Source organism: Haematobia irritans, chromosome 5 (genome assembly GCF_050003625.1).
Source record: "Haematobia irritans isolate KBUSLIRL chromosome 5, ASM5000362v1, whole genome shotgun sequence".
Lineage (NCBI taxonomy): Eukaryota > Metazoa > Arthropoda > Insecta > Diptera > Muscidae > Haematobia > Haematobia irritans.
In genome coordinates, this window is record NC_134401.1 from 27,588,247 (window position 1) to 27,602,486 (window position 14,240).

The 14,240-nt window shown below is 31.0% G+C and overlaps 1 protein-coding gene and 1 non-coding gene across 2 annotated transcripts; both read right to left on the bottom strand.

Annotated features, from left to right (window-relative positions):
• Window positions 1-2,310: 2,310 nt before the first annotated feature.
• Window positions 2,311-2,382, bottom strand: TRNAE-CUC (transfer RNA glutamic acid (anticodon CUC)). Its single transcript has one exon. It is a non-coding gene; the product is annotated as a tRNA-Glu (tRNA).
• Window positions 2,383-8,046: 5,664 nt separating this feature from the next.
• LOC142238746 (uncharacterized) lies at window positions 8,047-9,086 on the bottom strand. Its single transcript, XM_075310472.1, has 3 exons — window positions 8,528-9,086; window positions 8,310-8,469; window positions 8,047-8,240 (listed from the first exon to the last, which is right to left on the bottom strand). Exons 1-3 carry the CDS (start codon window positions 9,041-9,043, stop codon window positions 8,131-8,133), a joined length of 786 nt encoding a protein of 261 aa, XP_075166587.1. The 5' UTR covers window positions 9,044-9,086; the 3' UTR covers window positions 8,047-8,130.
• Between the last annotated feature and the right edge of the window lie 5,154 nt (window positions 9,087-14,240).

Consider the following 14,240-nt stretch of genomic DNA (forward strand, 5'->3'; position numbering starts at 1 on the left):
TTTTACGAAATTTTCTACAGAAATAAAATTTTGATCAAATCTTCTATAGAAATAACATTTGGACAAAATTTTCTATAGAAATAAAATTTTTACAAAATTTTCTGTAGAAAAAAAATTTGGACAAAATTTTCTATAGAAATAAAATTTTTACAAATTTTTTTTGAAACAAAATTTCTACAAAAATCTTCTATAGAAATAAAATGTGGACAAAATTTTCTATAGAAATAAAATTTTGACACAAATTTCTATAGAACTACAATTTTGACGAAATTTTCTATAGAAATAAAATTTTGACAAACATTTTTATGGAAATAAAATTTAGACAAAATTTCCTAAAGAAATACAATTTTGACAAAATTTTCTATAGAAGTAAAATTTGGACAAAATCTTCTATAGAACAAAAGTTTGACAAAATTTTCTATAGAAATGGAATTTTGACAAAATTTTTTATAGAAATAAAATTTTAATAAAAGTCTTGAGTAGAAATAAAAATTTGACAAAATTTTCTATCGAAATACAAGTTTGACCGAATTTTCTATAAAAATAAAATGTTAACAAAATTTTCCATAGAAAAACAATTTTGACAAACATTTCTATAGAAATTGAATTTTGACAAAATTTTCTGTAGAAAAAAATAGAAATAGAAGTTTTGAATAGAACTAAAAATTTGACAAAATTTTCTATCGAAGTAAAATTTTGGAAAAATTTTAACTTTTAAATGATATTAATTTAATTTGGAAAACTGGTCCGCTGGTAGGAATTTTGGTCTAATTTTTGAAAAATCTGGATCCAAAATAAAAATTTATTATGGCAACGCTGATTGTCATGTATAAAGAAATAAAATTTTGACAAAATTTTCTATAGATGCAACATTTTGATAAAATTTTCAATAGAAGTAAAATTTGGACAAAATTTTCAATAGAAGTAAAATTTGGACAGAATTTTCTATAGAAACAACATTTTCTATATAAATGGAATTTTGACAAAATTTTCTATAGAAATACAATTTTGACAAAAGTTTCTATAGAAATAAAATTTTTACAAAATTTTCTATACACCGAGAAAAAGTAAACTGCTTTATTGGAAGAATAAACTAACTCGTACGAAAATTGAACAAAATTTTGCTACACATTTTGAGATTTCCACAAAGCAAAATTGAATGCCCTGTTGTACTTTTTAACTACAGTTCACGAAATTACACCCTCTAATAGAAGAAAATATTAACTAAAAGTTAAGAAGAAAGTCATTGGCGCCAAATCATGACCATTTTAATCATACAGTATTCTTCTTATTCTTATTATTTTGGGAATTGTATGAAAATTGCCTTCTGCTTCAGTTCATATTGAACTAAGGGTATGATCACATTAGGCAAATATTTGACCAAAATGAATGTCAAACTTTTTTCCAGGAACATTTTCAAAATATCTGTATGCCGTTCTTACCATTTTTGGGAATCGTACGAAAATTTTCATTTGCTTTAGTTCATATTGAACTTATGTGTACGGCCATCGAACTTTATACACACGTTTAGTTCATAAAATATTTGAGACATACTTAAAAAAAACGAAAATTTCGTTGGGCTGTTGTAAATTTCGCAAAAAGTAATAAAAATAATTTTTTACCAAAATAAAAATAAGTTAAATTTAGCGTTAGTTTAACCACAGAAATTTTTTTCTGTGTAGAAATGAAAATTTTGAATGGAAATAAAAATTTGACAACATTTTCTATTGAAGTAAAATTTTGCAAAACTTTTAAATTAAATTAATTAAATTGGGAAAATGGTCAGCTTGTACTAATTTTGGTCCAAATTTGGACAAATGTTGGTCCAAAATAAAAATTCATTGTGGCAACGCTGGGTAACACTGTGCACATTGCATACGACACACTGCCGGTCGTAATGAATGAATGAGCAAGAATAAATGAATGAAACGAAAATAGAAAATGTTATTAATGTGAATTATTTAACATTAAATGGTTTTATTGTTGTTTGGTGTTTGTTTTCATTCCTTTGTCACACACACTACGCATACTTATCCTTATTGTGCGGTGGTGGTTGCAAGAAACAGCCAATCCAAAGTCCATACAGATGGCCAGGTCTTACATACAAAGTTTCTAGTTATGTGGCAAGAAAAACCGTACCGCGCGTACAAATTACATTAAAAACGAATGGAGCTAAACGAATGATGTATAAACTTTGTTCTGGAAGAATAATAGAAAAGTTTTCAAATTAGTTGCAAAAGAATAAATTGAATTAAATTTCCTTTTCATTTTGACTTTAGAGATAATATAAAAAAAATAATAAAAATTTTCTTCCCGTACCGGGAATCGAACCCGGGCCTTCCGGGTGAGAGCCGGATATCCTAACCACTAGACAATACGGGATTGTTGAATGTCGTAGGCTAAAGATTGTATACATTGTTATGGCTGTGTGTTTATCGCAATGCCACTGAATGTTACCACCTTACAGTGGTGAGTTAAAAAAAAAACTATTCTTGTTTCGTGGTGAAGGCTTTGTCGACCGGTTTATTGAGGTGAACTCTGTACGAAGGTTTTCTTTATGAATGGATGTGCATGAGTATGTATGAAACATAGGCAAAACTAACAAGCATTTTCGATTGCCATCGATTCATTGTTAATTTGTACAAGTGAATAATATATTTTAATCATATTTTTGCTTATAGAATGATTGTTTAAACTTTTCACTTGGAAAAAGACTTAATTTTCGCTCTTTCAATATGGTTGTGGTCAACTATTAACATTTTTAATATCGTTTAAAATAATCTAAAATGACTCATTCGCGGGAGTTATTTATAAACCTCTTTCACATATTTTATATACGAGTTGTACGAAGTAACTTTGTGGAAATACATACAGTGAATCAAAGAAGTGTACATACACCTCTGTTTTCTTTTGGCATAATTAAAAATATCCCTTAATTTATGTTTGGTCCACCATTTTCGTAAATCTGTTGTGGGAATCGAGTGTTTATAAAACAGAGAAGAGCATGGCAAAAAACTTTACACGTGCTATTACTGTAAAATCATCTTTCTCCATAGAGATTACTGTTATAACAGTATCCAAGAGAGTTCACGTTAGCGAACTTCAGCGAATTTCAGAACAAAACATAGCCATATTCGGGAGTTTTAAACGTTCTAGCGTGATAGTCTTTTAGTTTTGTTATTAGTAATATTAAAAAATTAATTTAATTTCATGAAAACATTAAAAAAAAGAGATCGGAAATATATCAGTGGGTATGGAATTATAAAGGAATTTAAATTAATAATTAAAATTCAAGAAAAAAGCTGAACTGGATCACTAAAAAATTCGGTAGATGTATTTGGCATTGTGAATCTGCATTTAACGTAAAATTTCATGTTTTCAGCGTTACGGAGTAGTTACTGTAAGAAAAAGGGTGTTCACGTTATGCGGAGTTCACGTTAGGGAGTGCACTGTATTGCTCTTGCTTCAAATATTATCAAACGTATTTATTTTGGTATAGGCTTCATGGGACAGAAGATGGTAAGTACGTGTTTCAGCCCACTAATATGGATTTTCAAAAATTGTCATAAATGATACACAGACAAAAAGTAAACTGTTTTAGCAAAAACGAACTACGTCGTACGAAAATTGAGATTTCCACAATGCGTTGTTGAACCAGGAAAATTTGATGCCGTGGTGTACTTTTAGCTACAACGTACGAAATTACACCCTCTCATAGAAGAAAAAAACCAAAACTAATAACTAAAGGTAAAGAAAACAAGTATATACAGCACTAAATTCGGCCGGGCCGAATCTTAAATACCCACCACCGTGAACCAAATATTAGGGTTTCCTTTGAAATTTCAGGAGGGCTTGATGACACTTCCCGAAGATAAATTTAAAGATTTCACCTATGAGGACTATATCAGATTCTGGATTTAAAAGAACCATTTTTGTTTGAGTTTTAGAGGAATCATTAACATCTCTGGTAAGTGTGCAAGAAAATTATAAAATAACGTCTTGATTTAAAATCTTAAATCTGTAGAAGTAAAATCTGGAAATTTTACATTGAGTTTCAAGCAATTTTCATGATCAGTGCGCCTTCTACACCCTCAATAAGTGAAGTCGGTCTATATGGAGGCATTACCAAATGGACCGATAAAAACTTAATCCGATACACGTTTTTGTGAGCCTAAAATACCAGAATATTTACAATTTCAGGCAAATCAGATAAAAACTACGGTTTCTAGAAAACCAAGGAGTTAAATCGGGAGATCGTTCTTATGGGGTCTATACTAAAATATGGACCGATACTCACGGTTTTCGGCACACCTCTTTATGACCCGAAAATACCTCTGGATTTCCAATTTCAGGCAAATATGATAAAAACTTCGGATCCTAGAAGCCCAAGAAGTAAAATTGGAAAATCGGTCTATATGGGGGCTATACCAAAATATGGACCGATACTCACCATTTTCGGCACACCTTTTTATGGTCCTAAAATACCTCTAGATTTCCAATTTCAGACAAATTGGATAAAAACTACGGTTTCTATAAGCCCAAGACCCCAAATCGGGAGGTCGTTTTATATGGGGACCATACCAAAACATGGACCGATCCTCACAATTTTTGGCACACGTATATGTGGTCCAACAAAACCTCTAGATTTTCAGGTAAATTGAATAAAAACTGCGGTTTCTATAAGCCCAAGAAGTAAAATCGGGAGATCGGTCTATATGGGGGCTATACCAAAACATGGACCGGTACTCACCATTTTTGGCACACCTCTTTATGGTCATAAAATACCTCTAGATTTCAAATTTCAGGCAAATTGGATAAAAACTACGATTTCTATAAGCCCAAGACCCCAAATCGGGAGGTCGGTTTATATGGGGACTATATCAAAACCTGGACCGATATAGCCCATTTTCGAACTTGACCTGCCTGCAGACAAAAGACGAGTTTGTGCAAAATTTCAGCACGATTGCTTCATTATTGAAGACTGTAGCGTGATTACAACAGACAGACGGACAGACGGACATCGTTATATCGTCTTAGAATTTCTCCCTGATCAAGAATATATATACTTTATATAGTCGGAAATCGATATTTCGATGTGTTACAAACGGAATGACAAACTTATTATACCCCCGTCACCATTCTATGGTGGTGGGTATAAAAATCTTTGGCACTTTTCCCCATATGATAAACATATAAATATATGCAAACTTTTCAGCTCTAGTGTATTTACTGGGATTAATAAAAATGTGTTCTTTATAACCCAATGGGGTGTTTCATTTCTCTCTCGGTTAATAAATCATTTATGAGTCATTCGTTTTACTCATAAGTGAATAAATTTGTTGGTTATAGAATGCTCATACATAATTGTTCATATATTCGCTCTTTACAAGTTCTTTAAATTTAAAAAAATACTCTTTCAAGAGCGTAAATGTTTGCACAAAGATAATTGAGTATAACAAGATTAAGCATTGTGCTCTTATAAAGAGAAAACAAATGTCAAGGTGTAGAGGGCTATGAGCAGTGTTGCCAATTTGGTGCTTTTAGCACCAAATTTAGTGCTTTTTGATTTCTAAAAAGCACCAAATTGCCTTTTTGGTGCCCTTTCAAAAAAAGCACCAACTTGGTGGTTTCTGGCATTTTCATTTAGTGCTTTTGGTGCTTTTTTATTTTGAACAGTATTAAGTTTAATTGATACAAAAATTTTGATTAGACTTTCAAGAGCCGAAGAAACTCAAATTTATTGCCAAATATAGAATTTGATTGTTATGAAGTTGGTATTGATTATTTTTTAATTAATATTGTTATTTAGGGTATTCTGTAGGAAAGTCGAGCGATGAGTGTCGAATTTTCGAATTTGGTAAAGATGCCATTAAGAACGTTTGTATTAAATTCACAAAAGCACGCACAACTGAAATAAGACTCCTTCCATATATTAATATAGACTCCTTCCATATATTAATATTTTGAAAGTTGAAAAACATCACTGATCAAAATGAATTGGACGAAAGCATTAAAACTGATCAAAGTGTATACTTGAATAGCGGTTCATAATGGTGAGTACTAAGTTCGAGTTTTGCCGCTAAAGTGAAAACTATATCAGTAAAAAAGGCATAAAATTATGCATATTTGCTGCAAATTTTATTATAACTTGATGGGGAATAGCCAAAAGCAAATTTTCACAAAGTTTGTATTCCTTAAAATGAATTATTAAAGAAATTGCAATTGTCAAAAAATGACTATTTTAGCAGCTAAACTCGATCTTAAAACTACATCTTCGGAAGTTTTTTTTTAGTAGAGCATTTAATTTTCGATTTTGTGATGGAAGGTGGTATGTTAGAATTTATAATATATTTTTGGTGCTTTTTGGTCTTGGGGAGTTGGCAACACTGGCTATGAGAAAAAATTGTTTTATTTGTCAATTTTTTCTAAAGCAGCTCTGCCCAGGAATAAATTTAAACGGCAATATTCACATAAAACCATAACGAATATTTGCTTTAAAATACACATACGTTTTATTTTAATTTTCTACAATCGTTTTGGTATTGCTTTTGTGGGTTTTTATTCAGAAATTTATGAAAAACACAAATGTTTTTATATTTTCCGACGCAAACGGCAGTATATTTGAGAGACATGTCGACGCAAACTTTATGATATTTTGTTGGCAGAGTCCTCTGGTACTTCAGTTTTGCTATGACAAGACTGCATCTTCTTCTCAATTATCTTTGGTTTGCATGACAATCCGCGTTGCCACAATGAATTTTTATTTTGGACCCAGATTTTTCAAAAATTAAACCAAAATCTCCTATGTTTGTTAAAATTTTATTTCTATAGAAAATTCGGTCAAAATTTTATTTCTAAGAAAATTTTGGCAAAATTGTATTTCGATAGAAAATTTTGTCAAATTTTTATTTCTACTCAAAACTTTTATTAAAATTTTATTTCTATAGAAAATTTTGTCAAAATTGAATTTCTATAGACAATTTTATTAAAATTTTATTTCTATAGAAAATTCGGTAAAAATTTTATTTCTAAGAAAATTAGGTCAAAATTTTATTTCTAAGAAAATTTGGTCAAAATTGTATTTCGATAGAAAATTTTGTCATTTTTATTTCTATTCAAAACTTGTATTTCTTTTTTTTTCTACAGAAAATTTTGTCAGATTTTATTTCTATAGAAATTTTTGTCAAATTGTATTTCTATAAAAATTTTATCAAAATTGTATTTCTATAAAAAATTTTATTTCTATAGAAAATGCGGTCAAAATTGTATTTATGTAGAATTTTTTTTTTTCAAAATTGTATTCCTGTAGAAAATTTTGTTAAAATTTTATTTCTGTAGAAAATTTTGTTTCTATAGAAAATTTTGTCATAATTGTACTTCTAATGAAAATGTCGTCGAAATTTGTTTTCTATAGAAAATTTGTCTAACTTTGATTTCTATAGAAAGTAATGGCAAGTTCTACAGAAATAAAAATTAGTCAAAATTTCTGTAGAAAACTTTGTTAAAATTTTAGTTCATTAGAAAATTTTGTCCAAATTTTATTTCTATACAAAATTTTGGCAAAATTTCATTTCCATAGAAAATTTAGCCAACATTTCATTTTTATAGAAAGTTCTCGCAAAATTTTATTTCTATATAAAATTTTTTTCAAAATTTTTTTCCTATACAAAATTTTATACTATTATAAAATTTTTGGAAGTTTATTTCTATACAAAATTTTGGCAAAATCTTATTTCCTTATAAAAAATTGTTAAAATTTTATTTTGTTTTAGAAATTTTTGTCAAAATTTTATTTCAACAGAAAATTTTGACGAATATGGACCGATTTGACGAAAATGGACCAAAATCAACCAAATTCCTTTTAGTCCGACCATAATTTTGGTCCGATCGGATAGTAATGTTCTTAAATATGGAAATGCGGTTTATCTCTTAATGATAAGTAGGGGTGGTTTGTGGTAGTAAGTCGGCGCCCGACTTACTACTTTACTTACTTGTTTATATATAATTTCACACAATACAATACTACAGAATAGAAAATACTATTCATTCTTTTGTCATATTATTTTTACAATAATTTATTTAATATAAATAAAACTTAAAATTAATACAGCCGTGAGATATACCCCAAACTCAATTTTTTTGTCGCTTTTCAGCACGTTCCTTTGCATGGACAATATACTGTTGCAAAACCGTGCTTATCCGACTGTCATCCACATTATGGAATTTACAATGAGTAACATCTGAAATAATGTATTGCAAATATTTATAAGAAAAGTCTGAAAAATGTTTTGAAAAAAATAATAAAATACCTCTAATTATGCTAACAAAGTAGAATTTTTGTATAGCCTGCTTTTCTTTGGTTCCACGCCACGAATATTGCTTAGTAACTTCATCAATTACAATTTTTTTAAAAGCTTGTCTCACAAATGTTTTAAATTCCTCTCCGCCAACTTTCATTAAAATCCGTTTCTGCAGGAAAAAAAATCCCTTTACATAGGGTTGAGATTTAATTTTATATTAAACTTACCAACTCAGCATTCAAATCGCTATCAGTCTTTAACTCCTCATCGAACTCTTCTAAGTCTGTTGCGCTGGAAAATGGTAACTTGCTCGAGAGAGTTTCTGTTTCACTATCGAATAATAAACTTTTCATCTTCAGTTGTCGAACCTCATTACGTAGTGCAATTACTTCTTCAGTTAATGTTTCCATTAACTTCTTATTGGTTTCTATCATATTGTTAATAATGGCATTTTTTTCTTCATCTCTACGTATCATTTCTTGCTTCAGTGCTCGCAATTCATTTATTATAGTAGAATGTTCATCAACATTTATTTCCTCCTTTATATGCACTGCATCATAGTGACTGTCAATGTTATTTTGGGTTTCCATAATCTCTTCTCTTACTTCTCCCATTCCATTGCTCAGAATATACTCATCAGTTTCACTCTTTATAGACGCATCATTATTATCGATACATTCAAGCACAGAGTGCAATAATTCGTTCGCTTCTCTTACACTTTGTGTAGGTAATTCCGACGACATTTCCTTTACCCTTTAATTTATTCCGATAATACAACCGCTCGCTTCTACCTCAGGAACTAAACTGAATGGCTTTATTCTTTGGTATACGATGGAGTACAGTTACAACAAAACAAAGCAAAAACGAAAAAAACAATCATTCTTTGATTGTATGTGTACTTGTTTGATGCTTGTTATACTTTGTTTTACAGTTGCTGACTCATAGGTTAGTCATAAATGAGCTCCGTGTGTGCTTGTTTGATGATTGCCTCTTGCCAACATAACTTCGAAAGAAATACATTTTGAGAGTGGCGCATGTGAAAATCAGCATATGAGATAAAATGAATGAATCTCATAAATGAGTAAATTTATTTTCGCATCATATAACAGGGATGGAAAATAAAGGGTGATTCTTTTGAGGTTAGGATTTTCATGCATTAGTATTTGACAGATCACGTGGGATTTCAGACATGGTGTCAAAGAGAAAGATGCTCAGTATGCTTTGACATTTTATCATGAATAGACTTACGATCTGCCACAACGTCGAATTTTCAGTGAATGGGCCCTAGAAAAGTTGGCAGAAAATCCGCTTTTTTATCGACAAATTTTGTTCAGCGATGAGGCTCATTTCTGGTTGAATGGCTACGTAAATAAGCAAAATTGCCGCATTTGGAGTGAAGAGCAACCAGAAGCCGTTCAAGAACTGCCCATGCATCCCGAAAAATGCACTGTTTGGTGTGGTTTGTACGCTGGTGGAATCATTGGACCGTATTTTTTCAAAGATGCTGTTGGACGCAACGTTACGGTGAATGGCGATCGCTATCGTTCGATGCTAACAAACTTTTTGTTGCCAAAAATGGAAGAACTGAACTTGGTTGACATGTGGTTTCAACAAGATGGCGCTACATGCCACACAGCTCGCGATTCTATGGCCATTTTGAGGGAAAACTTCGGAGAACAATTCATCTCAAGAAATGGACCGGTAAGTTGGCCACCAAGATCATGCGATTTGACGCCTTTAGACTATTTTTTGTGGGGCTACGTCAAGTCTAAAGTCTACAGAAATAAGCCAGCAACTATTCCAGCTTTGGAAGACAACATTTCCGAAGAAATTCGGGCTATTCCGGCCGAAATGCTCGAAAAAGTTGCCCAAAATTGGACTTTCCGAATGGACCACCTAAGACGCAGCCGCGGTCAACATTTAAATGAAATTATCTTCAAAAAGTAAATGTCATGGACCAATCTAACGTTTCAAATAAAGAACCGATGAGATTTTGCAAATTTTATGCGTTTTTTAAAAAAAAAAGTTATCAAGCTCTTAACAAATCACCCTTTACAATTTTTAAGAAAGTACATAAAAGGTATTTTTTTGAGCGAAAAAGTACTTTTCACTAAATTTCAACAAAAATTCCATTGGAAGATTATTGTCAAGAGCTCCTTTAGACTGAATTTTAAAGAAAATAAATTTTTTTGTCAACTCCTCAATTTTAAATATTTTTTTTTGTTTAGTTTCATATCCGCTTACAAATTTTCTGTAGGTAAATGAAAATAAATTTTTGACAAAATTTTCTATAGATATAAAATTTTGACTTAATTGTTTATAGATATAAAATATTGACAAAATTGTCTACAGAAATAGAATTTTGACAAAATTCTGTAGAAATAAAATTTTCACAAAACTTTCTACAGAAATAAAATGTTTACAATATTTTCTACAGAAATAAAATTTTGACAAAATTTTTTACCGACATAAAATTTTGACAAAATTTTCTATAGAAATAAAATTTTAGCAAAATTTTTTATAGAAATAAAAAATACAACAAATTTTTTTTGAAAACAAAAAATAAAATACAATTTTGACAAAATTTTCCAAAAGAAAACATTTTGACAAAATTTTCTGTTGAAATAAAATTTTGAGAAAACTTTCTGAAGAAACAAATTTTTGTAAAATATTAAAATATTTTGTCAAAACTATTGTACCATAAATCTGATATCGGCTCAAAAATGTACACAAAAGGTACTAAATCATTCGCGGGGGTACTACGGTACTGACCAGGGTGAAAAAGTATTGAAAAAAGTACTATAGTACTGCATTTTCCATCCCTGTCATATAATTTCATTCATATGAGAATTGGTTTTTACAGGATAGCTAACACGACACATTATACAGAAGGGCTGATATCTATTGCAACTACGGATAGCATTCGGGATTGGATTTTTTTATTTTGAATCCCGGGGTATTTTGGGATCCCGAAAAATGGGTAAATTAATTTTCATATTATATAACTTAAATCATGTGGGAAATAATTGTTACAGGGCAGCTAATACGACAGACGGGCTGGTATCTGTTGCAACTAGGGATGACATTCGGGAATTTTTATTTTGAATCCCGGGATTTTTCGGGATCACGAAAAAATAATCCCAATTAGTTAAATTTGAGAGTTTTAGGATTTAATATTAATAAATTGGAGATTTCATTAAGTGTAAACGACCCTTAGACCCTTAAACCAGTGTCGAATGTGAGAGATATATTTTTATACCCTCCACCATAGGATGGGGGTATATTAACTTTGTCATTCCGTTTGTAACACATCGAAATATTGCTCTAAGACCCCATAAAGTATATATACTCTGGGTCGTGGTGAGTGGTTCTCAGTCGATCTGAGCATGTTCGTCCGTCCATCCGTCAGTCAGTCAGTCCGTCCGTCCGTCTGTTGAAATCACGCTAACTTTCGAACGAAACAAGCTATCGACTTGAAACTTGGCACAAGTAGTTGTTATTGATGTAGGTCGGATGGTTTATTAGGTCTGACAGCTGACAGAATGATTCCAGTGACAGTTCATTTTACAGTTTATAAGCTTAATCTATTGTATTCAGAAATGAAGTTGATCGTGATGGAATTCAAGCGTTGGTTACAGTCTTCTTATGGTTACAGTCTTCCAGCATTTAAATGAGAATAAATCTTTAGTTTCTCGTACCATTGCCCGTTACCGTAGTACTGACAGTGTTGCATTGCTTCAAAAAAAAAAAACGGTAACAACATCAGAATTGATCCGATTAAAGCAATTGAAATTCTAAATATTGCAAGATCTAACCAATGCACAAAAAAATTTACTTAAAAGAGCCTAGGAGTTGACACTCGAGCCAAAAACAATCTACAAAAATTTGGAGAAAATTTTACCAAAAACCTACAAAACAAAAAACAAATTATTTCATTCTATGGAAAATTTTGTCAAAAATTCATTTCCATAGGAAATTTTCTAGAAATTAATTTCTATAGGAAATTTTAGCAACATTTCATTTCTATAGGAAATTTTATCAAAATTTCATTTCTACAGGAAATTTGGTAAAAATTTATTTCTATAGCAATTTTTGTCAACATTTCATTTCTATAGGAAATTTTGTGAAAATTTAATTTCTATAGAAAAATTTCGTCAGATTTTAATATCTATATACATTTTTGTCAAAATTTTATTTCTATAGAAAAATTTGTCAAAAATTTTTGTGAAAATTTTATTTCTATAGAAAAATTTCTTCAAAATTTTATTTCTATAGAAAATTTTTGTCAAAATTTTTTATAGACAATTTTGTTAGATTTTTATTTCTTAAGAAAAATTTTGCCAACATTTTGTTTCTATATATAATTTTTTTCAAAATTTTATTTTTATAGAACATTTCGTTAAAATATTATTTTTATAGAAAATTTTGTCAAAAATGTATTTCTATGGAAAATTTTTGTAAATTTTTTTCTATAGAAAATTTACCAGTAGAATTCTATCAACTCTCAAATTACACCTTTGATTGGCAACGAGAACTCAAGCGCCGCCGATGATAATGGAGTAGGCCGTCTTAACGGCGCTCTCCGACCCCACGGTCTATGAATACGTGCGAATGCCGAATATTATCGGAAAAATATTCTAAACTGTGTTGAAGGCCTGGGCAGACACACATTTTGGCAATCCAACAGGACTGAATACCAACGCATCAACAAAGAATACCGAAATGGAAAAAGAGGTTCCTCGCTTCATTTCTACCGCATAAAGGACACCAAATCTCCGAATCTCAATCCGATGAAATTTTGCGCCTGGGGGATTCGGGAGAGTACGGTTGACACTAAAAAGTAACAAAGTGTCGATCATTTAAAAACGGTACTTCGCCTGAAATGGGCCACAATAGCTTTGCGTATTGTTACCACAATAGCTTTTGGCAATGCTACCAGTATCTTTATAACGACTTATAGTGTGGTACTCAAAGATTTTGTTCACTTGCAGGTTTTCCATACACCACTGTAACATGGTCATATTTCCTATCAGCTAACTTATGTATTCGTACCGGAATTGGAACCAATAATTTCTCTGGGTGTATTTAAGCACTACATAGATGTTCATTATTTTAAAGACTTAACCAAGATTTAATTCACATTTTGGTTATAAATTTCATAATAGAATTGTCATCGTTAGTATCATGATGTGTATCATTATCCTAGAATGCCATGTGGATGGCTAGTCCCAACCGCAATAGCTGTTGCTGTTTATGCTTAGATTATGCCACATTTAAACATCCTGTATAATGTAATGTACATTTCCGTTTATTTATTATAACATCTACCGGTTATTTGGTTGGACCGACTAAAAGACATTCACAGAATTGTCTACTCGCTTGGTATGTAGATCATACAGCGTATTGTACCACAAACAACATCCGCAATAAAAAAATTGCGGATATACAAGGATATTAAATGCCAGCAGTCTGCAGGGTGACAAATATAAAATTTAGGTAAAATAAAATTCGACATGGATAGGGTAGGGAAGTGAATTTAGAGAATACAAAGCCAATAGCGGCAATGAGAGCCGAATTGGAAGAATGGGCACGTGCAAAACTCGGAAAGGCGACGACAGTACTGTTATAGGGTGACCCAGACAAGAAAATGACTGTAGAACTACTTAAAGTGTAGGACGAAAGCCAGGGAGGGCGTGGGAATAATGACCGGGCACGTAGAATTGTGACCACATCTGCGCCGAATATGAGTTGCAGAGGATGATGCATGTAGGGCGTGTTGTTTAAGGATGATGAGGCCTTGGAACACTACCTGGAAGTACCTGGAAACAGCGACTGGTCATAATTTTATTTCTATACAAAATTTTCTCATAATTTTATTTTTATACAAAATTTTGTCAAAATTTTATTTCTATAAAAAATTTTGTCAAAATTTTATTCCTA